Source organism: Artemia sp. Qi Xiang Cuo, chromosome 4 (assembly GCF_049724085.1).
Source record: "Artemia sp. Qi Xiang Cuo chromosome 4, ASM4972408v1, whole genome shotgun sequence".
In the NCBI taxonomy this organism is placed as follows: domain Eukaryota; kingdom Metazoa; phylum Arthropoda; class Branchiopoda; order Anostraca; family Artemiidae; genus Artemia; species Artemia sp. Qi Xiang Cuo.
The window spans coordinates 64,726,166-64,753,566 of NC_142797.1; the positions used below are offsets into that span (position 1 = coordinate 64,726,166).

The 27,401-nt window shown below is 35.0% G+C and overlaps 1 protein-coding gene across 1 annotated transcript in view; it reads right to left on the reverse strand.

Moving 5' to 3' along the window:
• Nucleotides 1-27,401, reverse strand: part of LOC148953332 (ELMO domain-containing protein 2) — a 49,523-nt gene that overhangs the window by 15,381 nt on the left and 6,741 nt on the right. The window contains exons 2-3 of the mRNA XM_089088489.1: nt 15,968-16,163; nt 13,673-13,847 (exon numbers count right to left, since the gene is read on the reverse strand). Coding sequence (XP_088944615.1) covers nt 13,673-13,847; nt 15,968-16,142 — 350 coding nt within the window. The 5' untranslated portion in view covers nt 16,143-16,163. The remainder of the gene's footprint in view (nt 1-13,672; nt 13,848-15,967; nt 16,164-27,401) is intronic.

Genomic DNA, 27,401 nt, shown 5'->3' on the forward strand with positions numbered 1-27,401 from the left:
TCTTACTTCAACTAATTTGCTGCTGAGCCAAACTGCCTGATGCCGACACAGCTGCACGCTTTCCTTATCTACCACAATCTATTAAAAGCTTCACTCTTTGCCACCTCCCGTGAAGTTTTAATTTCCTTGAAATATTTTCTTATGACTTCTCTTCATCCCATTAGCCACGGCCTACTTTTTTTGGTTTCAGGTGAATAACCAAAAACCATAAATTTTGGAAATCTTCGTAAAGCCTATTTTTTATATACGGTTAATCGAACGAATAGCTAGAACTATACTTAGACACTTCCGCTGGAAAACATTTAAAGAATCTTCCTCAGCATTTCGGAGCTCCCGAGTTTTAAAGCCATACTTGACCACTGCAATTACAATGGCTTTCAATATTCTAATCTTAGTTTGCAATATCATCTTCCTATTCTTCCCAAAAAAAATCTATTCCGAAAAAGCATTCTGTGCCTTTACTTTTGCTGTTCTTTGCACTTTAACTGCATCTGCCATCTTTACTAATAATACTACCCAGGAATCTTACTCTAAAAAGTAATAAGAGTAAAGAACGATTGATCATAAGAATCTAGGTAGATGCAAAAGGTGCTAGAATTGCTACGACTACTATTGCTACTGCCACTACTAAAAGCTCGTTGCTGTTCTAAACCACATAAGGCCAACGCAGTTTGATACAGTTAATGAGCATTGTTGGTCTATATAGACCACAATCTTCAGCAAAATTTTTTGCTTGAAGGATATGATACTTATTATTGCTTAAAGTCTTTAAGGGCCATGGTTAATAAAAAAAACAACAATACAAGCGTAAAATTACACACCTTCTACAAAATATAACAAACACACCCTTGAGTTCTAATTGAATAAACAAAATAAAAAAATGGTCCTTATGTGCCATATCCGTACCAACCAGCCTTCCCAACTTTTTTATCCCGAATAAATTTCTATCGCTTTATATACTATCAAACCACTTCTCGCTTTCAAACCCCAATGGAAAAATGTACTGCCCGAATCCTTTTAATTCCTTACAAAAACACAAAAATGAATTACATTACCCCCCCCCCCCCCCTCTCCACACAATAGGTAAAACAGAAACTTCTACCTCACCCTTCTCAAGCACTTTCTCTTATCACCAAGTAATAAAAAAAAAAAATTACCAATAATATCCAATTTCATTCCTCTTTATTAAGCCTTGCCTTAAAATTACTCCTTCCCCCTGCTTCCTTAGTCCTAGCATACCATAGTCCATGCTTATCAATCATTCGTAAATCATTAATAAACAAAATAATATTTGACCCGCGCTACTACCTTGAGGAATTCCACTTAGCACAAGCTACCATGATGATTATGCATCAGCAATCTAAACTGGACGAAATTTTCGACTTGAAAAAAAAAAACTGACCAAAAAACATAAATTTCACATATAAAAAAAATCACTGCCATATAAATTTAGATAGTTACAAAGGTTTCTAAATTTGCTCCCACTAATATTAAGTGAAAAAAAATATATAATGGACACACGTTACTACCTTGAGGAACTCCACTTAGGAGAGGTTCAGGTGCTAATTATGCATCAGCAATTATTAATTAGCTTGCTCTTTGAATTAAAGAACAAAACAGAGGAAACCACAAATCATACAAACATTTCGTGGTAACGAACGAACTGTAAGAAAGGCGCGACGCGGCTCAGAAGTAACCGAAATTCTAAAAATCGGATTTTGATATCAAAAGATATACCAAAAGAATCGGCTTTTTATGCTGACTCCAAACATTTAAGATTCATTAAGTTTAGTGTTCCCCGTCAAAGGCTACGAGCCTTAGACAATTTGCCAGATTTTCGATAATGGGGCGATACACCCTCTAAAGGTCAAAGAAGTTTAATGAAAACCACACCATTAGATGCAGCGTATCAGAGAACCCTACTGTAAGGGTTTCAAGCTCCTACCTGCAAAAAATATGGAATTTAGTAATTTTTGTCAGAAGAAAGATCATGGATGCGTGTTTTTTTTTTTGTTTTTTTTTTCATGGATGATTGTATGAGCCAATGGTCCTAGAACATCGAGAGAGGGCTCATTTGAACGGAAATTAAAAAAATCCAATGCCCATTTTCGTGACTAAAAAGATTGAAGGGCAGCTTGCTCCCCTCCCACGCCCCTTTTTTCCCTAAAATCGTCCGATCAAAACTTTGAGATAGCCATTTTGTTCAGCTTAGTTAAAAGGTCCAAAAATATGCCTTTGGAAATAACACGAAAAGTAAAAAACTCAATTAAACCAAAAATGAGCAAAAATAGAATCAAATAATCTACCAACCGTAAAACTATCACAAATCAGCATCAATAAATAAATGAAACCCAGAACGAACAGAAATTAACATGATTAGGGCTCACAATCCCTATGCCTTCTCAACGAGAAAATAAAATTTACACTTTACTGAAAAGAATACAATTGAATGTGCATTGTCAGTTTAATATACATATGATCATATTTGTTCTTTAAAATCTTAATAACTTTCGATTTATGAGAGTTATGAACGTGAAAATATTTAATTTTTTCAGTAAAGTGCAAATTATGCTTTGGCGTTGAGAAGGCACAGGGGTTGTGAGCCCTAATCATACTAATTTCTGCTCGTTTTGAGATTGACTAGTTATTTATTATAATTTCTGTTCGTTTTGGGTTTCAGTTATTTACTGATGCTAATTTGTGGTAGTTTTACGCTTGGTAGATTATTTGATTCTATTTTTGCTCATTTTTGGTTTAATGGATTCTTTAGTTTTTCTTGAAAAACTCGTTTTGTGGAAAGTTTTTTTTTTATTAATTTCTGTTCCTTTTATATTGACATAGTCTTTTTCAGGGAAACTGGATTGGAAAGCTGATTGCCCTCCAATCACTTTTGACTCTTAAAAGGGCACAAGAACTTTTAATTTACAATAAAATTAGCTCCTTTAAAATATCGATGATATTACTAGTTATGATAGATCAGCGCTGCCTAAGATATTGTTTATATGCTCTTTCAATACAGGGATGTATACAGTTTTTTCGTTTAACTGAAACTCCTCCTAAACGTACCCTAAAAGTTTCAACTTATTGCCCTTAGTGTCATTAGTAACAGTAACCGTCTAAGCAGCATTAAAAGTAAACATAGTGTCTTCTGGCTAGTTCAAAATCTGCCACAACTTACCCTGAAAGGTCTAAGTTAGTAATGTAAGCTATTGTTGTGATATTGCTTTGTCACCCTTTTGACAATCTACATGATCATAGTTCGTTTCGATTTAGTTCAACATCTGCATAAATATTCCTTGAAAGCTTCACCTTAATATCCTTAGCTTGTGTAGTAGCAATAGTTGTAGTGGCAGTAGTAGCATTAGCAACAGTATGTACATATCATCTTTGAGGTTATTTTTCAACATCCCCTTCAACACCTGAAGATGTTCCAACTTTATAAACAAATCAATTCTTAAAATACATTCTTTTGACAGTATAAGTGCACATAGTATCTCTTGTTAGTTTGAATTTGCCATCAATGTTCTCTCAAATTTTATCTTCATAGACTTAGCCTTAATAGTACTAGTATCACAGTAGTTGCGACGGTAGTAGACGTAGTTGCAGTGTTAGTGTTCCATAATTAGTAGTAGTAACAGTAGTAGCAGCAGTATTAATAACGGTAGTAACATGTACATTTTGCCTTTTGATCGCTTTTGACCCCCTTTTGACGACCTTTTCATCTTAATACTTTAAGCCTTACAAGTTGTAACAATTGAAGTAGAAGTTGGAGTAGTTTACCAGCAGTAGCAGTATTAGTAAAAGTAGCAGTGGTAGTAGTGTTAGTAATGACATGCATTTATTACCTTTTTGTCAATGGATCTCCCCCTTTGAGCCAGAACATAATTTGTACTTTACTGAAAAAAATTCGCGACGGTAGTAGACGTAGTTGCAGTGTTAGTGTTCCATAATTAGTAGTAGTAACAGTAGTAGCAGCAGTATTAATAACGGTAGTAACATGTACATCTTGCCTTTTGATCGCTTTTGACCCCCTTTTGACGACCTTTTCATCTTAATACTTTAAGCCTTACAAGTTGTAACAATTGAAGTAGAAGTTGGAGTAGTTTACCAGCAGTAGCAGTATTAGTAAAAGTAGCAGTGGTAGTAGCGTTAGTAACGACATGCATTTATTACCTTTTTGTCAATGGATCTCCCCCTTTGAGCCAGAACATAATTTGTACTTTACTGAAAAAAATTCAAATGAATTTAATGAAAAAAATTTGCATTATCAGTTTAATATACATATGCTGATATTTATTCCTTAAAATCATAATTAATTTCTGAGTTCTTAAAGTTATAAAAGTGAAAACATTTAGAAGATTTTTTTTCAGTAGAGCACAAATTATGTTCTGGCTTTTAGAAAACATGGGGGTTTTGAACCCTACTCATATTAATTTCTCTTCATTTTGAGTTTGACTCTTTTATTTATTTTAATTTCTGTTTGTTTTGGATTTTTAATTTATATTTGTTTTGTATTGATACTCATTTGTGGTAGTTGTATGCTTGGTAGATTATTTGATTCTATTTTTGCTCATTTTGGTTTAAAGGAGTTCTTTACTTTTTTTTGAAAAACTTATTTGTGGAAAAAGTTTTTTTTTAATTAATTTCTTTTCGTTTTATACTGAAAAAGTCTTTTTCAGGGATAAGAAAATAATAGTTTGAATCTTTCAGGTTTTCCTTTGAGAATTTATAGTTTGGCCTGCTATTTATGTGCTAGCGAAACTTTTCAGCAGTTTTTTACAACATAAACTCTTTTGAAAATCATGACACAAATAGTAGTGTTTAATTTAGTCATACACATCCTCTAGTTGACCTGATGAACAAAAGTTAATACCATTCCCAAAAAATTACATTTATACTATTTCACAGCCTGGATACACTTGCAATCTTTTGATTTATTAAAATTTTAAGAGCAGTAATAGAAGTAGCCCCGAAAATTTGAAGTTAATACCCTCGGTCGTTCTTGGTATATTGCTGAGATATCTTTTTGGCAACCAGCATACAAAGAGTGTATTTTGATTTAATTTTAAAACAACATTTGGTTTTTGAGCATAATGGGCAAATTTATGTAACTGTGGGGGGTTGACCTACCTAATAACCCTCAGGATATAGTTACTAGACCATTCTGCTATGATGAAAAAAATAGCTGTCTTATAATTTTGATTGAAAGTGTCTGGAAAATTGTGAGCTAAAGAGGAGGGCTGAATGCCCTCTAATCACTTTTGATTCTTAAGAGGGCACTAGAACTTTTAATTTTTAATCAAGTTAGCTCCTTTAAAATATAAATGCTACTACTAGCTATGATACAGCATTGCTGCCTATGTCCTAATATGCCCTTGTAATACCTGCATGTATATAGTTTCCGTTTAATTGAAACTCTTCCTAAATGTTCCCTAAAAGTTTCAACTTAATGCCATTAGTGGCGTTACTTACAGTAACCGTATACGTAGGATACAGTGAAAAAGCACAAAGTCTCTTAAGCTGCTCAAAGTACCCAACCTAAGACGATATGAATGTGGATGGCAACTTGCCATCCATACGCAGGTTGCCAACGTACAATATTAGTTAAATCATAGGAACAGTTTCATGTGTGAAATTAAAACTTGCAACGTTTGTTGTGTGGGGTGTTGAACTAACCAAAAGACAATGCTTGCATTACAGTACTAATGCTTCTACTCCTACTATTACTGCTACTACTACTACCGCTACTAAAACTAAGACTACTACTATTAACTGAACTCCCACTGCTACTACTACATTTACTGGTGCTACTACTACAACTAATAAACCTAAGGGTATTAAGGCGAAAATTTTGGACAATATTGCAACTGTACAGAAATAAATCGAAACACACTATGCCCATATAGGTTATCAAGAGGAGGTATGAGCAATCCTTCAGGACCGGTTGATGGTATTAAGTTAAAAATTACATCGTGTGTGGAAGGAGATGTTGAAAAAAAAGTGCTATTTGCATACTGCTACTAATACTACTACAACTATTGCTACGCATAATTACTGAGTCTTTCAACAATGCTGAAAAAATTGATGTCTCAAAACTTCGTTTGGATATTTGTTATGGAAAAAGATGGGTGTGGCGGGGGGGGGGTAGGTTTCTCTCAAATTACTTTAACTCTTAAAAAGGGCACTATAACTTCCAATTTAAAATCAAATGAGACCCATCTAACTTTAGTACGACCACCCATTCCATAAAAACCTTATATGCCCCAAGGACATAGCTTAAAGCCCCTGCCTCAGAGCTCTGGGGGGTTGTGTCAACCCTGGGAGCATTTTTGTATGTTTTTTGGACTATTTCAAACAAAATTGCCTCCCCAAAATTTCAATCAGATGCATTTGGTGAGACGAGGGGTAGTTGGGTGGGGGGAGCGGTACTACTTGACCTCCATCAATATTGACTCTTAAAAGGGAACTAGAACTTCCAATTTCTACCAAATGAGCCACTTTTAAAGCTTATACAACCATCCCTTTCACAAGAACCTTAAATGCCCCAGGGGCATAACTTACAACCCTCGCACTCACGCTCTGGTGGTTTGTATCAACCTCAAAAGCCTTGTTATAGGATATTTGGACTATTTTGAATAAAAGGACTGTCTCAAAATATCTGTTGGAGACATCCCAGGAAAACAAGACGTGTTTGTGTGTGTGAGTGTGTGTGGGGGAGGGGGAGGGGGGGGGGTAGCTGCTCTGTGATCACTGCCTCTTAAAAAGGGCACTAGCACTAATGATTACAAATCCAATGAGTCCCCTCAAGAGCAAATACGACCACCCTTTTCATAAGAACCTTAAATGCCCCAGAGGCATAAATTACAACCCTTTCCCTGAGAACTGTAGGGGAGGGGGTTGTCTTCCTCACAGACATAATTTCCAAAACTTTCAACTACGGTGAATAAAATAGCTATCTCAAAATTTTGATTGGAGGTGTTAAGGCAAATGATGAGCATGGAGGGCGGGGCTGTTTGTCCTCAAATCACTTTCACCCTTAAAAAGGGAATTATAACTTCCAATTTCAAATCAAATAAGCACTTTCTGATGTTTATGCGACAACCTATTCCATAAAAACCTTATATGCCCTCATAAAACAACTAAAACAACCAGGGCACTGGGGGAGGGGGGGAGGTGGTGTCATCCCTAGAGACATTATTATATGTTCTTTGGACTATTTTGAAAAAAAATTGCTATCTCATAATTTCAATCAGATGCGTTTGGTGAAAGGTGGGGTTGTAGAGGATGGGGGCTAAATGCCCTCCATCACTTTTGACGCTTACAAAGGAACTACAACTTTCAATTTTGAACCAACTGAGCCTCTTCTAAAATTAAACAACCATCCCTTCTATAAAAACCTCAAATACCCCATGGGCATAACTTATAACCCTTGCCCCGAATCTTTGGGGGGTTTTTTTTCAACCCTAAAAGCCTTTTTATATGATATTTAGACTATTTTGAATAGAAAGGCTATCTTAAAATTTCTATTAGATGCATTTCAGGACAATACGACGTGTGTGGGGGGGGGAGAGATGGTGTACACACATGTACACACATGTGTGTACATGTTTGAACATGAGTGTACATGTGTGGGGGGTAGCTGCCCTCCAATCACTTTGACTCTTAAAAAGAGCAGTAGAGCGTCTGATTACCAATCCAATGAGGTTCTTCCAAAGTGTATATGACCACGCTCTCTATAAAAACCTTATATGCCCCAAGGGCATAACTTACAACCCTTGCCCTGAGGGCTGGGGGGAGGATTTGGTATCCTCAAAGACACAATTTCCGGACCTTTCAAATACCTAAAACAAAACAGTTATCTCAAAATTTTGATTGTAAGTCTTTGGGGAAATGATGGGCAGGGGGGGGGGAGGGGCATTTGCCACTTTGAACTGATAAAAAAGGCACCAGTCCTCTCAATTTCCATTCGAATGAGCCCTTTTTGAAGCTTCTAGGACAACACTTTCTATAAAAACGTTATATGCCCAAAGGGCATAACTTAAAACCCTTGTCCTGGGGGCTATGTGGAGGGGGTGGGTGATTGTCATCCTAAAAGACATAAGTTCCAGACCTTTCAACTACGTTGAACAAAATGGTCATATCAAAATGTTGATCAGAAGTGTTTCGGAAAATGATGGGCGGGGGATGATTCTCACTCCGATTAATTCCTACTATTAAAAAGGGCAAGAGCCCTCTCAATTTCCGATCCAATGAGTCCTTTCTAAGCTTTTACGACAACGCTTTCTATATAAACCTTATATGCCCCCAGGGCATAACTTACAGCCCTTGCCCTGAGGGGTATGATGGACGTGAGGGGGGGGGGGCATTTACCACTTCCAACTAATAAAAAAGACGCTAGTCCTCTCAATTTCCAATCGACTGAGTCCTTTTTGAAGCTTCTACAACAACGATTTCTATAAAAACCTTTATACACCCCCAGGGCATAACTTACAACTCTTGCCCTAACGGGTGTGGGGGTTGTCATCCTCAAACACATAATTTCTAAAACTTTGAACTACGTTCAACAAAATGACTATCTCAAAAAATTTTTTAGATGTGTTTGGGGAACTAGCGGACGTGAGAGGGGGTTTAGCTGCCCTTCAATTACTTTTGACTATTAAGAAGGGCACCAGTCCTTTCAATTCCCAATCGAACGACCCTTTTTGAAGTTTCTATGACAACACTCTCTATATAAACCTTATATAACCCCAGGACATAACTTACCATCCTTGCCCTGGGGGCTGTGGAGGGAGTTTCATTCCCAGACATAATTTCCGGACCTTTCAACTACGTTAAACAAAATGGCTATCTTAAAATGTTGCTTGGATTTGTTTGGGGACATGATGGGCGCGAGAGGGGGATTAGGTGCCCTCCAATCCCTTTTGACTGTTAAAAAGGGCACTAGCCCTTTCAATTTCCAATCGACAGAGCCCTTTTTGAAGTTTCTGCGACAGCACTTTCTATAAAAACCATATATGCCTCCAGGGCATAACTTACAATCCTTGCCCAGAGGGTTGTGGGGGGAGGCTGTCATCTTTAAAGATATAATTTCTAAAACTTTCAACTACGTTGAACAAAATGGTTATATCAAAATTTTTATTGGATGTGTTTGGGAAAATGGTGGGCGGGAGAGGGGGGTTAGTTGCCCTCCAATCACTTTCGACTATAAAAAGGGCACTAGGCCGACAATAAAAAGGGCACAATTTCAAATCAAATGGGCCCTTTTTGGAGTTCCTACGACAACGCTTTGCATAAAAAACCTTATATGCTCCCAGGGCGAAACTTACAACCCTTGCCCTGAGGGCTGTGGGGGGAGTATCATCCTCAAAGACATAATTTCCAGACTTTTCAACTATGTTGAACAAAATAGCTATCTCAAAAATTTTGATTGAATATATTTGGGGAAATGGTGGGCGTGGAAGGGGTGTTAGTTGCCCTCCAATCACTTTTGACTATCAAAAAGAGCACTGCCCTACCGATTTCTAATCGAATAAACCCTTTTTGAAGTTTCTACGACATCTCCATTCGATACGAAGTGCCCTGATCAAAAGAAAAAAAATAAAAATAAATAATACATTGTGCCAACGTCGTTCTTTACTTAGACAGCGCTATTGCACTGCCTATGATAGCTTTTATAGTAAAGAGATCACTTGGTGACTAATGTCATCAAACTTCCTACTTAGTAGGATGGAAGAATTGCTGACAAAATGATAATTGAGTTAACTTGACTTGCCACTGCTTTAGCCACTTTGGAAACTACTGTATGAAGAATCTCGCATAAACTCACAGAGTCAGTAGTGTCAACTTAATAGAAGGGAGGAAACTTACTTTTCACAAGTAGAGGATTTAATTAGCGAGACTTGAATCACTGCTTCAGATGGACAGATCAGAGATGGACCTCTCCGGATGTCAAACTATCCAGATCAGAGATGGACATATTGGTTGATGATAAATACCAGTGTTGCTAAGCTTTTAACTTAACAGAAGGGAAGAAGCATACTGTTGTTGAACAAAAACTAATCTAATTTGATTTGAATCTGATTTGGCTTATAAATGATTAGGTCGTGTGACGGTGAGCTGTCAGTGTTAGCAAGTGTCAACTTAAGAGGAGGAAGCAACTTGCTGCTGATGGATAGAGGAATCATGATGCTGATGAATTGATTTGAATCGCGTCACTGCTTTTTACCAGCCTATATAATGGTTAGGTCGTTTGATGATAAATTATCAGTGTTAGAAAACTGTCAGCTTAATAGCAGGGAAGAAACTTACTTTTCACAAATAAAGGATGTAATTATCGGGACTTGAATCACTGCTTTAACTACTTTTATAGTGAATAGATCACTTGATGACTATTGTCAGTGTCTGTAAACTGCCTACTTAGTAGGATGGAAAAAACTTGCTGTTAATCAATCGAAGTTGAATTAACTTGACATTCCACTGCTTTAGCTACTTTGGAAACTATTATATTGATTAATAATAAACTGGCAGAGTAAATACTGTCAATTTTATAGAAGGAAAGAAACTTACTTTTTACAAATAGAGGATTAATTAGCAGGGCTTGAATCACTGCTTTAACTGCTTTTATAGTGAGTAGATCAGTGGATTATTAATGCCAGGGTAGGATGGAAGAAACTTACTGTTGATCAATCGATGATTGAATTAACTTGACTTGTCACTGCTTTAGCTATTTTGGAAATAATATATTGATTAAAAATAGACTGGTAGTCAGTACTGTCAACTTATAAAAGGGAAGAAAGTTACTCTTTATAAACAAAGTTCTTAATTAATCTGACTTAAATCCCTGCTTTAACTGCCATGGAAATGAATAGATCATTCGATGATAAACATCAGTGCCAGTACACTAACAGCTTGACAGGAAGGAGCAGCTTAGTTCAGATCAAGAGGATTAATTTAAGATGACATACATCACTACTTATACTGCTGCAAAAACCAACAGATGGTTTGATGATTGTCAGAAAACAATCAACCTAATAAGAGGGAGAAAACTTCCTTTTGATCAATAGAGAACGCATTTAGTTGAAAAAGATCGCTGCATTAACTCTCTTGATAATAGTTAGTTCGTTTGATGATAAGCTGTCTATGTCCATGAACTGCCAACTTAATAGGGAGAAAGAACTTACTGTTGACAAATTTAGGATTTAGTTAACAATACTTCCCTTGCCTGTCGTTGAAGATAAATGTCGATGGCAGCGAACTGTCTATTTAATAGAAGGGAAGAAACTTAATGCTAATGAATGGAGCATTCAACTACTTTGAATTACATCACACCTTTAACTGCTTTGGAAACTATTGGGTCGGTTGGTGATAAACTGTCAGTGTCAGCATAATGATAAATTGACTGGAAGAAAGAAATTTACTGTTTATTTGCAGAAGATTTGAGTAATTTAAATTGGAAATGATCAGAGTCAATTTGACGATCAGGTTCCAGTGTCAGTAAGCTGTCAATATAATAGAAAGGACAAAACGTGCAGCAATGAGTAGAGGAATTAATTAGTATGACTTAAATTACTACTTTATCTAGCTTCGAAATGGTTAAATCGCTTAAGAATAAAATGTCGGTGTAAATACACTGCACCCTTAATTGGAGGGACAAACCTGGCTTTGACAATAAAGGATTCAATTAAATTAACTTGCATCATTGCTTTGGCTGCTTTGGAAAGAAACAGATTATACAATGCTAACTGTTAGCGCTGGTAAACAGAAGTAGCATGACTTGGAGGAAATCCAAGGGCATGTGACCCCCCTTTGTCTTTTTTTTTGTCCTTTTTAGATTTGTCCTTTTTTGCTAAAGTTGACGGCTCTCAAGTCTACGCACCAACCCCTAATATTTTTGTCAATGTCGAAAAAGGTACCCGTCAAGGTGCTGTTTCTTCCCCTTCACTCTTCAATAATGGAGTTCTTGATGCACAGTCAGCTGTTCCCACATCATTCATCTTTGCCGGTTTTGATTTATCTCTCGTATGTTATGCAAACAACATTCCGAATTTGAGCCGCACTATCCAGCGCATAAGTGAGATTTTCGCAACGCTACAATCTGAGTATGCAAAAATAGGTCTTCAGTTCAATGCTGAAAAGTCCGAAGTTGTATTCTTCAACTGGAAGCAAGCGTCGCCTAGGGATATTTCTTTCGGAAATAGTAGGATTAAGCCAGTAGATCATATCACCTACCTTGGTCTTCCCATTAGTTCGTCAGTAATGCACACGCGACAACTATCAATTGCTCACATTAAGCGTAGAGTTAGGTTATCATATGCTTCTTTTGCAACTAATAAGTTACGGTTCAGCCGCCATCTTCTCTCGAAACTGTTTAACTCTTTCGCTCTACCACATTATCTGTACGTATCGCCGTTTCTGAAAATGCTCACAAATTCTGACAAGTCAAAAATTCGTTCAGTCTTCACCCGGTTCGCAAAATATTTTTTACGTTTTTCCTCTTTGGACGCGCAATTCTTATCTAATTAGAAAATTCAGCATTGCTGACCCCATTATAGATGGTGAAAATCAAATTTGAGCTTATAATTCCCGTTTAATGAAGTTGAACCATCCCTGGTCGTCAGTACTGGCCAAGTAATTAAGATGTATTTGTTGTGTTTTGTCTGTTTTTGTTTTGTTTTTAAGTGTTTGTTTTCGCGCCCAGTGTAATTGTTTCAGTTTTTAAACTGACTGATGATATAGTCTCTTTTGGTATGAGTCCAATATAAATGACGCTGGTTATTCTCAATTTTGGTGTCAATTTTTTTTTTGATAATATATTGCGTATATTGCTAATAATTTAATTGTTTATTAATTATCGGTTCTTTTAAGCATATTGCTTTAAGTAAAGTTGTAAAAGGATCCGTGACTGAATAATTCCTTGTTTCTGTTATTTATGTATATCGGAGTAAATGAATCATTTTTTGAGAATGATCTGAGTTCAAGACCAGCCGACGAAAGTTTCGTTTAATTGTTTTTACTGTTTCTTTTCATATTTACACTAGTTGATATGATTATCTACTGTATATCTTTTTTTAATTCACTGCTGATTAATTGGGTAATTTTTTTTACCAATTGCGGCTTGATGCAATGATGTTAATATTATTTATGTTTGTTCAGTATTAAGGAGCCTAAAAAAAAAAACATGTTGCGTACCTACAGAGCAGTGTATAAATGAGTGCTTCTTTCTGGTTTTGTGTAATTTGTTCTAAGAGCTGATTTAGATCTTAGCTCCAGCGTTCGTCACTAAATACCACATGTATAACTCCTAAGTTTATGTGTATTGCTTTTTTTTTGCTTATTGCTCCGTCTTTTCCTTTTTTGTATGGGGGGTTTTCCAATAAATAATAATAATTATAATATCGAAAAATACCTTTTTGGGGTGCATTTTTATTGAAAAATGCCTCTTTTGGTATTTTCATTGAAAAAAACAAGAAATTTGCCAGCATGAAGAAACAAAAAAGGGGGCGTCAATTCGTGAATCGACGCCATTGGTAAACATTTAACTTAATGGAGGGGAAAGACTACTTTTGCTATAAAAAAAAAATTGACTAATTTGGCTTGCGTTAGTTCATGCTGTCAACTTTCTTGGGGAATAAATCATAAGTCTCTCAACTTTTGAAAACAACAGGAAACTTACTGCTGATGAATAGATGGCTTAATTAATTTTATTTGCATCACTGCTTTAACTGCCTTGGAAATGATCAAATCATTTGATGATTTACTTGCTGAGAATCTGCCCTCGTTTGCAGCTCTATCTAGATATGATATTAACTTCTGTATTTCTGAACTTTTGGACATCATTAAAGAACGTTCTAAAAATTAAAAGATGCATAAGCCGAGGTTTCACAAAGGTAGAGATCCACAGACTGTTTTGGAGGGGGGCCTAGACGGAGGGAGTTAGAATGGAAATTTTGAAGGTAACTAACTATTATTAAAGTAATAATATTAGATTTGTGTTTTTGACATGTTTTTCTATAATAAAAGATCATATCTGGAGAAGAATCCTACAAAAATAATGATACATAAGATGCAATTTTTTAGGCTGTTTTTAGGGGGAGGGGGGGGGGTCAAGAGCAATGGTAACCCAAAGATTTCTCCCTTGGATATGTGTCTGGTTTTACATGTCAAATTCTAGTTTTGTACAGGCTTTTGAAATAAATGAGGACCTCTTAAAGCTTTAAAAGCTAAAAGTACTATTGACTTGCTATATATACTTACAATTTCTATTGTCGAAGCCCAATTATTAGCATTTTTGCATATTTGAACCATAAAAATGAAACAAACATAAAGGGCCAATACTCGTTTTCTGGCAGATTTCTTCGTTTTCTGTTGTTTTTTTAAACAAAATTCACTTCTTTTCTGATTTGAAAGCCACTGCCGTGCCCCTCTCCATAAAAATTTAGACAAGTTGGGACCTACAGTTCTTAAACTCTCTCTGAGTCCAATACCTTCCTAGCACAACCAATTGCAAACTCTGTTATTCAAATTTAACCCCTTAGTCTCCTTATTTCTCATTTTTAGAAAAGACTATGCATGTTATAGTCAGGGAGGCAATACAAATCTCATGTTCATTTTAAAATAGAACACAACAGTTTTGTGATTTTGGACCATTAGTCTCAACAAAATGGTGCTAGAACCATTACTTTTGAAACAAGACCAAAAGGCTCAAATTTAAATCACTAGTCTCATAAAATTCTGAGGAAATAAGCATAGACTAGAATTTTTTTACATTTCTTGTCATTTTTTCCATATTTTTCAATGATGCCTTGCTTTCAGATAGAATGAAAGCACATTGCTGTTTACTTAGGCAGTGCTATTGCGCTACCTATGATGTGCTAATATTCGCTATAGGTTTAGCCACTTCAAACTTGGATTGTTCTGAATAAGCAACTATACGCATATGTAACCAGAAGGTGGAATATCTAGAAGGAAGTGCTTGATTTCATAGGCAGGCGAAAACAAAGACAAAAACCTTCAAAACGACAATAGGTCTATGACCAACAGGAAGAAAAAAAAGAGAACATGGTAACCACACAAATACTTTGCTTGTATCCAGCAATGCATAATCAGCATAGAAGGACAAAGAATTTAAAAGATAACTAGCCTACATAAGATAAAGAAAATCCGAAATCAAAGAAGAATAAAAAGAAAACAATCAAACTAAATTTAAACACTTGCTACTGCATGCCATAAACCACGAGATTATTTGCAATTCACTGAGACACTCCAATTGAATGATAGAAGCAACTGCTATAGTTTTTTAGCATGCCAATACTATATCTTACAATGTCTGGCTCCACCTTTTAGATCGTTGGAAATCATAACTATAGCCTCCCTTTCACGTCCCTTAATTCATAGTTTAACACCTTGTCAACTCGCCTTATTTTCTCCTTATTCTTGTAACACCAATTAATGAAGCTTCTTCTGCAAACCCTCTTTCTCTTTAAATCAGCTTCATGCATTTTTGCTTACATTCCTAGCTGCTTTTCTAACTTTCTTTCCCAAGACATCTTCTACTACTTTGCAAACTATATTTTAAAATTATTTCATCCATCTTTTACATTATCACATTCATTCTTTCCACTTTTATATCCAACTGCTCTTAGAAAGTTCCTTTGAAATTCTCACCATTAAGTCTATCAACATCATAGCTACCTGGAAGGTATATAACTCCTAAACACCCTAGTGCCCTGTATTGGACCTGTCAGTCTTCAATTGACAACAGCATGATCAATAAGATTCACAAAGTGTCCTTTATTTAAAAAATAACAAGTTATAGTCATAGAGCAAGTCACAAACTGGATTACGAAAGAAAAAAAAACTTTAGAATAGACATTGAGTCCAGGGTAATGTGCACAGTTCAACTAATTTCCTGATATATGATAGGCTACTTAATCAAGATGAATAAGCAAATAGAGAACGCTATATTTACCAATATTTGAAGACCTTGCTGCCCCAGGAGTTTCACCATAGGCTATTCTTTGAAGTTCACATAATCCAGTTATCTTTCTCAGGTTCCATTTGACAACCCTTCGCACCCATAGACGCAACTCAATCCAAGTCCACTGTATAAACAGCAGTCCAGTAAAATTGATATTTCTAAGCATTTTCAGGGTATCATACAAGTCCTAAAAGAAGAAAAAACTTTAAATTTAAATTTACTGTATTATGTAATTAGACATCACATTAGCCTGTATATCAATAATAATTTTCTTGGGCTATTTATTACATCATGTTCCTGTTTAACTAACAAGAAGGGGAGTAATCCAACCAATAAAAAAACAGCAATTAAAAGAAGATTTATAAAAAAAAAAGCCAAGTTATTAATAAGACATATTGCCTAATCATCTTAAATTGGTAAATGTGAGGGCCAGTAATTTGATTAAACAACCAAAACTCCAAACTGGGGGAAAAAATAAAGAAATCATGCGTAATTAAAGAAAAATTACACCTATGTAGATATGGCAATTGACTCATATACCATAGTAAATATTAGTTAATAAACAAACTTAGTAGTCTCATAAATCATATAAAAATTTCTTTCTAATTCTTTTTTTTTAATAAGTGCCCATTTAAACTTTTTTTAAGGAGATAACAAAAGTTTAAGTTATGTTTTATTTTTTTATTACAATCTTAGAAAAAAACTTGGATAATAGAAAACAGCATATTGTTGTCATAGCAACTTGAAGAAACTCTCTATGGAGGGGGAGGGGGTTAAAACGACAATGTCTGTTGCAAACTGGTAAAGTGATCTTCAAGCTAAAAGATTATTACAGTCAGCTTTATAATTTACATGCAACCTTTCATAGCATTGTTTGCTAAGTTGCCCTTGAGGGTATCAAATCAAAGGAACACCCAGTGACTACTGAAGGGACTTATAGTAGCTGGCCTATAGCTGGGAGAGCCATTTTTCTACTGTTTATGAGCAATTTAGGTGGCAGCTTAGTATATGTAATTAATGTTTTCACTAATACTACAATAACAAGCAAGGGGTGGTGAGGCAGGAGTGTTGCTAGCCAAAATGTTTGGGGGGAGCAAGGGATTTACTGACTGGCTGGTCATTTTTACCCACTGTTTTTTACCAATAATTAGCGTAATGTCAGTTTTGAAAACAAAAGTTGAGAAACTTTGATATGGTGGGATAAATGACTTAATAGCATGCAACTTCAGTCCTGGCTAATAGCTCTAGCATGATTTCTGCAGAGTATGTGTCATTTCTCAGAAACAACTCATGAATTTGAAAAGACTTTCATACTTCTTGTCCATTTTGCCCAGTAGAATTTGGTGTGCTGGCTCCAGAAAAGAGGAATTATTATGTATTGCATCATCCAAGCTGTTCATTAGGACTCTGAGGACGCCACAGAGTTCCATAGCATAGAATGATTTCCAGTCATCCAGTGAATTGGTTCAAGAATTAGAAACTGACTATGAATCACAAGAAGGTAGATGCCTAGGATTATATTTAAGTTGGGAATTCTCTTTGGCTAATGAACTAATTTTTTCCATCACTACTTTTGATGTCAGATTTACATCTCAATCTGATCAGTCTCTGAGGAGAATGTATAAGATGTCACCCTGAGGTTTGTGTTTGTAATCACAAGATCAAGCTGTTCATTCTGAAGATAAACAACCTAAGTTATCTGAAGAGAAGTTGGCCAATGAACATAAGCAACCAAATAAAATCAAAGCAGGTAATGCAGGATGCAGAACCTGAGCTTTTTTCATTATCTTGTCGTTGACTTTATAGTCAACGACATTATAGCATAATGTCGTTGACTATTAGCTCTTTGAGAACTTCAACAATGGTGTCAAAGCTGTTTCATGATGCTGTCAAACTCTTTGACCTGGACATCCATTTTGTCACTGATAAATTCTTATTTCTTATGCTTCAGTGCTGATTCAGCACTCTCAGCTGCTCATTTGTAAGTAATAACCCATTTCATTCCACCCATAACAAACTACAGTTCCTGTAAGATTTCAAACATTTTTAAGACTATGGGGGTGTTCTTGCAGGTGTGTTTCAGAATGAGGTTCTCTCTATGTCTCTATGAGCCATACATTGAATTTAGCCTCCTTGTCTTCCCAGTTTGGCTGATATGCATTCCTGGACACACAGTTGAATACCAGACATATTGATTGCATAATCACAGCTTTGAAACGTAAGAACCTTTTTGCTTATGCTTTCCCTTTCTAAGATTTCTACAGATTTTTTTTTTTTTTCTGCACTAATGCATGGCCAATTTGATTCTTTTGGTTACTTATGTGACAGGTTGCAAACAACCTTCTTGGCAGCTAAAATCCATTTAGGCTTGTTATTTTTGCAAAAAATGGCTTTGATCCACTTATGATAGTCTTTGTTGAATATTTTCCTGCACCCAAGCACTCCATTTTTAATCAATTCAATCTTAAACTCAACAAATCAGATTCCTTTCATCAATCTCTTCTTTGGACATGAGATCAATCATTCAACTCAAGTATTTTGCAGAGTTTGAAAATTACATATGGGTCTCTTGGGTGGGCATCGCCATCTTTACCACCAATGGCTCATAATCTATCAACCACCTAACCTGTTATAAAACATGACTGCAACCTTACTGCCACGAACGTAACCGGGAGTAACCACGAAGTTTTCTGGTAGAGTAAATGCTTAGAACCCTTGGTTTGGCCATAGGCTAGCTAAAGGATAAAAAATAGGCTAAAACAAATAGCCTAGGCTATGCAAAAAATTGTCAATTCAATAACAAAACAAGGTAAATTTTTACCAAATCATATTATTGAGTTAGGAATAAAGTGGATACACCATTCGATGCCTTTTTTTTTACTGATTACGAATATAATAATCATTTCGATAAAATTCTACTTTAGTTACTTTGGCTATTTTGGAAAGGGGTTGGGTTAGGAAAATAAAACTTTCAGGGATGGATCTACACGCTAAGGTATGTCCCGGGAAGGTACTTTGAAGTAACTACCTCCACTCCTTTCCACCCCCCTCTATATAATGGTAAATTACTACACATTACTAGTTGTTTTAGCTCACATTTCATTCTATATTACTATCATAATTATAAATCACTGCTTTACCTTACACAACTTCAGCTTTTAACCTTGTTCATTAAAATATATTCCAAAATCCTATTTTCATTTAACGATCCATTTAACTTATATAGCTGACATTGCTTATCGAACCCGTTTGTGATGTCACAACTTTGCTTATCATAACTCCTTTAACAGTAGCATGCTGGTGCCATGGGGTAGAAGGCAACTCTGTGTTGATAAGCCATTTAAACTTTATTAATTAGGGAAAGAATTTGACAAGAGATAGACCAGTAAAAAAATCCAAATTGTTTTTAGAGGACAAATTATGTTCTGAGAAGATGTTTTTATTTTTATAGGTCCATGCGCTCATGAACGGAAGAGGTTTTTAAAATCCCCCTTCCCCCCAAACTCAAAATTTTCTAAAATTCTACTTTAGAAGCTTTTTAAATATTTCTAAAGCATTAGTTGATAGAGCGCTACAAACATCAGAATTGACTTTAAAAGACAAGTTATTTCATGGGAAGATGTTTTTGAAATCCCCCCTCCCCAAAACTCAAAAATGTCTAAAATTATACTGAAGAAGCTTTTTAAATATTTCTAACGCACTAATAGATAGAGCGCTACAAATATCAGAATCGAATTTAGAGGACAAATTATGTTATGGAAAGAGGTTCTTAAACTCCCTCTTCCCCCAAACTGAAAATTTTTCAAAATTTAACTTTAAAAGCTTTTTTAAATATTTCCAAATCGCTAAGACATAGAGCGCTACAAACATCAGAATCAACTTTCAGAGGACAAATAATGTTATGGGAAGATGTTTTTGAAATCCCCCCTCCCCAAAACTCAAAAATGTCTAAAATTCTACTTAAGAAACTTTTTGAATATTTCCAAAGCACTAATTGATAGAGGGATACAAACATCAGAATTGACTTTAGAAGACAAGTTATGTCATGGGAAGATGTTTTTGAAATCCCCCTCCCCCAAAACTCAAAAATGTCTAAAATTCTACTTAAGAAGCTTTTTAAATATTTCTAACGTACTAATATATAGAGCGCTACAAATATCAGAATTGAATTCAGGGGACAATTTATATTATGGGAAGATGTTTTTGAAATCCCCCTTCCCCTCAAACTCAAAGTTTTCCAAAATTTTACTTTAGAAGCGTTTTTAAATATATCTAAAGCGCTAAGACATAGAGCGCTACAAACATCAGAATCAACTTGAGAGGACAATTTATGTTATGGTAAGATGTTTTGAAATCCCCCTTCCCCCAAACTCAAAATTTTCCAAAATTTTACTTTAGAAGCTTTTTTAAATATTTCTAAAGCGCTAAGACATAGAGCACTACAAACATCAGGAATCAACTTTCAGAGGACAAATTATGTTATGGGAAGATCTTTTTGAAATCCCCCCTCCCCAAAACTCAAAAATGTCTAAAATTAAACTTAAGAAGCTTTTTAAATATTTCCAAAGCACTACTAGATAGAGCACTACAAAGATCAGAATCGACTTCAGAGGACACGTTATATCACAGGAAGAGGCTTTTGAAATCCCCCTTCCCCCCAAACTCAAAATTTTTTAAAATTTTACTTTAGGAGCTTTTTTAAATATTTTTAAAGCGCTAAGACATAGAGCGCTACAAACATCAGAATCGACTTTAGAGGACAATTTATATCATGGGAAGATGTTTTTGAAATCCCCCTTTGCCCTAAACTCAAAATTTTACTTTAGAAGTTTTTAAATATTTCTAAAACACTAATAGATAGCGCGCTACAAACATCAGAATCAACTTTAGAGGCCAAATTAATTCTACAATAATTCCCCCTTCCCCCCAAACTCAAAATTTTCAAAAATTCTACTTTAGAATCTTTTTTACATATTTGGAAAGCGCTAAGACATAGAGCGCTACAAACATCAGAATCAACTTTAGAGGAAAAGTTATGTCATGGGAACATGTTATTGAAATACCCATTACCCACTGAAATTTTTACAAAACAACATTTTACCTTAATTCTCAGTTATCAGTTTCTTTTTCTCTAGCTTTTGTTCTGAAAACGCAATTTCAGTTATTTGAGCAGAATTTTAAGCCATATCAATGTTACAAGTTATGTCATGGGAAGATGTTTTTGAAATGCCCATTACCAATTGAAATTTTGATAAAACAACATTTTACCTTAATTTTCAGTTATCAGTTTATTTTTCCTTGGCTTTAGTTCTGAAAATCATTTTCCGTGAGGGGGATTTTCCGTGAGGCTAATTCCCGTGGGGGGGATTTTCCGTGAGGGTAATTCCTTTGGGGGGGGGGGGGTGGTATTTTCCGCGGGGAGGCATTTTCCGGGGGGATTTTCCGGTGGGTATTCGCCGAGAACCAAAAATTTGATGGTATGAGTTTTATTAAAATCTTTGACTTTTAGGGGTTGTTTCCCTTTTTACGAAACTCAAACAAATTTTTTAGACAGACAAATTATCAACCAGATTTTAGAGTATGATTCCGGTGCAACATGTTGCAACGAAATGGTCAGCTTAGATTAGTATAAGCAGGGGCACCGCGAGCAGGTTGCTAACCACCGCCCCCGCCCCCCCCCTCCCCCTGCTATCAAATCCCCTTGCAGCTAACCTTTCCACCCTCGAAAGAAAAGTTTTATATAAGTTCCAGCATTTTTTTACATATTTTAAATCGCGGATATAAAAAAGGAAAGCAAAAATTTTCAACATTATAGGAGCAAGCTATTTGAATATGTTTTATGTCTTTGTCTAACAAATACCAGTTTGTCTGGTTTCCTTGTACAGTCTATAGCGGTTGGTTATTTATATTGCACAAGTACCAAATAATCTATATTCGTTTTGATTATTTTTTTGTGGAAACCCCTTAACATTTTGAGTAACCACATAAAACATATTCAAATAGCTTAATCCTATAATGTTGAAAAATTGTGCTTTTCTTTTTTACATCCGAAAGTTGAAATGTGTAAAAAATGCTGGAACTTGTATAAAATTTTTTTTCGAGGGTGGAAAGGTTAGCTGAAAGGAGATTTGATAGCGGGGAGGGGGTGGGGGGGGGCGGTAGTCAGCAACCTGCTCGCGGTGCCCCTGCTTATACTAATCTAAGCTGACCATTTCGTTGCAACGTGTTGCACCGGAATCATACTCTAAAATCTTGTTGATAATTTGCCTGTCTAAAAAATTTGTCTGAGTTTCGTAAAAGGGGGAAACAACCCCTAAAAGTTAAAGATTTTAATCAAACTCATACCATCAAATTTGTGGTTCTTGGCGAATACCCGCCGGAAAATCCCCCCCGGAAAATACCTCCCCGCGGAAAATACCCCCCCCCCCCAAAAAAAAATACCCTCGGGGAAAATAAGGCTTTTCAAATTTCAAATTATCAACCAGATTTTAGAATATGAAGGGGGAATGATATGAATGGTATGGAGGATTTCAAAAACTTTGAATGACCTTTAAATATCTGTGAGTTATAGCAATGGAGCCTTCCAAAATAGATCTTCTGTTTAAATGAAGTACAACAAAATTATTTCAGCTTCAAAACTTTGCTCAATCCTAACTTATAAGGTTTTAAATATATGCAAATACATTTCCTAAATTTTGGAAATAAAACATTGATATGGCTTAAAATTCTGCTCAAATGGTTTTCAGAACTAAAGCCAGAGAAAAAGAAACTGATAACTGAAAATTAAGGTAAAATGTTGTTTTTTCAAAATTTCAATGGGTAATGGGTATTTCAAAAACATCTTCCCATGACATAACTTGTAACATTGATATGGCTTAAAATTCTGCTCAAATAACTGATATTGCGTTTTCAGAACTAAAGCCAGAGAAAAAGAAACTGATAACTGACAGTTAAGGTAAAATGTTGTTTTATCAAAATTTCAATGGGTAATGGGCATTTCAAAAGCATCTTCCCATGATATAACTTGTCCTCTAAAGTCGATTCTGATGTTTGTAGTGCTCTATGTCTTAGCGCTTTAGAAATATTTGAAAAAGCTTCTAGAGTGGAATTTTGGAAAATTTTGAGTTTGGGGGGAAAGGGGAATTATTTTAGAATTAATTTGGCCTCTAAAGTTGATTCTGATGTTTGTAGCGCGGTATCTATTAGTACTTTAGAAATGTTTAAAAAAGCTTCTAAATTAAAATTTTGGAAAATTTTGAGTTTAGGGCAAAGGGGGATTTCAAAAACATCTTCCCATGACATAATTCGTCCTCTAAAGTCGATTCTGATGTTTTTCGTGCTCTATGTCTTAGCACTTTAGAAATATTTTAAAAAGCTTCTAAAGTAGAATTTTAGAAAATTTTGAGTTTGGGGGTAAGGGGGATATTAAAAACCTCTTCCCGTGACATAACGTGTCCTCTGAAGTCGATTCAGATGCTTTTAGCACTCTATCTATTAGTGCTTTAGAAATATTTTAAAACTTCTAAAGTACAATTTTTGAAAATTTTGAGTTTGGGGGGAAGGGGGATTTCAAAAACATCTTCCCATAACATAATTTGTCCTCTAAAGTTGATTCTGATATTTGTAGCGCTCTATGTCTTAGCGCTTTAGAAATTTATTAAAAAAAGCTTCTAAAGTAAAATTTTGGAAAATTTTGAGTTTAGGGCAAAGGGGGATTTCAAAAACATCTTCCCATGACATAACTCGTCCTCTAAAGTGAGATTCTGATGTTTTTCGTGCTCTATGTCTTAGCACTTTAGAAATATTTAAAAAAGCTTCTAAAGTAGAATTTTAGAAACTTTTGAGTTTGGGGGTAAGGGGGATATTAAAAACCTCTTCCCATGACATAACGTGTCCTCTGAAGTCGATTCAGATGCTTTTAGCACTCTATCTATTAGTGCTTTAGAAATATTTTAAAACTTCTAGAGTAAAATTTTTATAAATTTTGAGTTTGGGGGGAAGAGGGATATCAAGAAAATCTTTCCTTAACATAATTTGTCCTCAAAAGATGATTCTGATGGTTGTAGCTCTCTATGTCTTAGCGCTTTATAAATACTTAAAAAAGGTTATAAAGTAAAATTTTGGAAAATTTTTTTTTGGGGGGAAGGGGGATTTCAAAAATATCTTCCCATAACATAATTTGTCCTCTGAAGTCGATTCTGATATTTTTAGAGCTCTATCTATTAGTGCTTTAGAAATATTGAAAAAGCTTCTTCAGTAAAATTTTAGACATTTTTGAGTTTTGGGGAGGGGGGATTTCAAAAACATCTTCCCATATCATAATTTGTCCTCTGAAAGTTAATTCTGATGTTTGTAGCGCTCTATGTCTTAGCGCTTTAGAAATATTTAAAAAAGCTTCTAAAGTAAAATTTTGGAAAATTTTGAGTTTGGGGACAAGGGGGATTTCAAAAACATCTTCCCATAACATAATTTGTCCTCTAAAGTTGATTCTGATGTTTTTAGCACTCTATGTCTTAGCGCTTTAGAAATATTTTAAAAAGCTTCTAAAGTATAATTTTTGAAAATTTTGAGTTTGGGGGGAAGGGGGATTTCAAAAATATCTTCCCATAACATAATTTGTCCTCTGAAGTCGATTCTGGTATTTGTAGCACTCTATCTATTAGTGGTTTAGAAATATTTAAAAAGCTACCTAAGTAGAATTTTAGACATTTTTGAGTTTTGGGGAGGCGGGATTTCAAAAACATCTTCCCATATCATAATTTGTCCTCTGAAAGTTAATTCTGATGTTTGCAGCGCTCTATGTCTAAGCGCTTTAGAAATATTTAAAAAAGCTTCTAAAGTAAAATTTTTGAAAATTTTGGGTTTGGGGGGAAGAGGAATTTCAAGAGCATCTTCCCATAACAAAATTTGTCCTCTGAAGATTTTGTCTTCCCATTACATAATTTGTCCTCTGAAGTCGATTCTGATATTTGTAGCACTCTATCTATTAGTGCTTTAGAAATATTTAAAAAGCTTCCTAAGTAGAATTTTAGACATTTTTGAGTTTTGGGGAGGGGGGATTTCAAAAACATCTTCCCATAACATAAGTTGTCCTCTAAAGTTGATTCTGATGTTTGTAGCGCTCTATGTCTTAGCACTTTAGAAATATTTAAAACGCTTCTAAAGTAAAATTTTGAGTTTGGGGGGAAGGGGGATTTCAAAAATATCTTCCCATAACATAATTTGTCCTCTGAAGTCGATTCTGATATTTGTAGAACTCTATCTATTATTGCTTTAGAAATATTTAAAAAGCTTCTTAAGTAGAATTTTAGAGATTTTTGAGTTTTGGGGAGGGGGGATTTCAAGAACATCTTCCCATAACATTATTTGTCCTCTGAAAGTTGATTCTGATGTTTGTAGCGCTCTATGTCTTAGTGCTTTAGAAATATTTAAAAAAGCTTCTAAAGTAAAATTTTGGAAAATTTTGAGTTTGGGGGGAAGGGGGATTTCAAGAACATCTTTCCATAACACAATTTGTCCTCTAAAGTTGATTCTGATGTTTGTAGCACTCTATGTCTTAGCGCTTTAGAAATATTTAAAAAAGCTTCTAAAGTCCCATAACATAATTTGTCCTCTGAAGTCGATTCTGATATTTGTAGCGCTCTATCTATTATTGCTTTGGAAATATTTAAAAAGCTTCTCAAGTAGAATTTTAGAAATTTTTTAGTTTTGGGGAGGGGGGATTTCAAAAACATCTTCCCATGACATAACTTGTCTTCTAAAGTCAATTCTGATGTTTGTAGCCCTCTATCAATTAGTGATTTAGAAATATTTAAAAAGCTTCTAAAGTAGAATTTTAGAAAATTTTGAGTTTGGGGGGAAGGGGGATTTTTAAAACCTCTTCCCGTGATATAACGTATCCTCAGAAGTCGATTCTGATGCTTTTAGCACTCTATCTATTAGTGCTTTAGAAATATTTTAAAAGCTTCTAAAGTAGAATTTTTGAAAATTTTGAGTTTGGGGGGAAGGTGGAATTCAACAACATCTTCCCATAACATAATTTGTCCTCTGAAAGTTGATTCTGATGTTTGTAGCGCTCTATGTCTTAGCGCTTTAGAAATATTTAAAAAAAACTTCTAAAGTAAAATTTTGGAAAATTTTGAGTTTGGGGGGAAGGGGAGTTTCAAAAATATCTTCCCATAACATAATTTGTCCTCTAAAGTTGATTCTGATGTTTGTAGCGCTCTATGTCTTAGCACTTTAGAAATATTTAAAAAAGCTTCTAAAGTAAAATTTTGGAAAATTTTGTGTTTGGGGGGACGGGGGATTTCAAAAACATCTTTCCATAACATAAATTGTCCTCTGAAGTCGATTATGATATTTGTACTGCTCTATCTATTAGTGCTTTAGAAATAATTAAAAAGCTTCTTAAGTAGAATTTTAGACATTTTTGAGTTTTGGGGAGGGGGGATTTCAAAAACATCTTCCCATGACATAACTTGTCTTCTAAAGTCAATTCTTTTTGTTTGTAGCCCTTTATCAATTAGTGCTTTAGAAATATTTAAAAAGCTTCTTAAGTAGAATTTTAGACATTTTTGAGTTTTGGGGAGGGGGGATTTCAAAAATATCTTCCCATAACATAATTTGTCCTCTAAAGTTGATTCTGATGTTTGTAGCGCTCTATGTCTTAGTGCTTTGGAAATATTTAAAAAGGCTTCTAAAGTAAAATTTTTAGTTTTAGGGGAAGGGGGATTTCAAAAACATCTTCCCATAACATAATTTGTCCTCTAAAGTTGATTCTGATGTTTGAAGTGCTCTATGTCTTAGCTCTTTTGAAATATTTAAAAAAAGCTTGTAAATTTTAATTTTGTAAATTATAAGTTTGGGGGGAAGGGGGATTTCAAAAAAATCTTCCCATAAAATAATTTGCCCTCTGAAGTTGATTATGATATTTGTAGTGCTCTATATAGTAGTGCTTTAGAAATATTTCAAAAGCTCCTAAAGTAGAATTTTAGACATTTTTAAGTTTTGGGGAGGGGGGATTTCAAAAACATCTTCTGATGGCATAATTTGTCTTCTAAAGTCAATTCTGATGTTTGTAGCCCTCTATCAATTAGTGCTTTAGAAATATTTAAAAAGCTTCTTAAGTAGAATTTTAGACATTTTTGAGTTTTTGGGAGGGGGGATTTCAAAAACATCTTCCCATGACATAACTTGTCTTCTAACGTCAGTTCTGATGTTTGTAGCACTCTATCAATTAGTGTTTTAGAAATATTTAAAAAGCTTCTAAAGTAGAATTTAAGAAAATTGTGAGTTTGGGGGGAGGGGGGATTTTAAAAAGCTCCTCCTGTGATATAACGTGTCCTCTGAATTTGATTCTGATGCTTTTAGCACTGGATCTATTAGTGCTTTAGAAATATTTTAAAAGCTTTTAAAGTAGAATTTT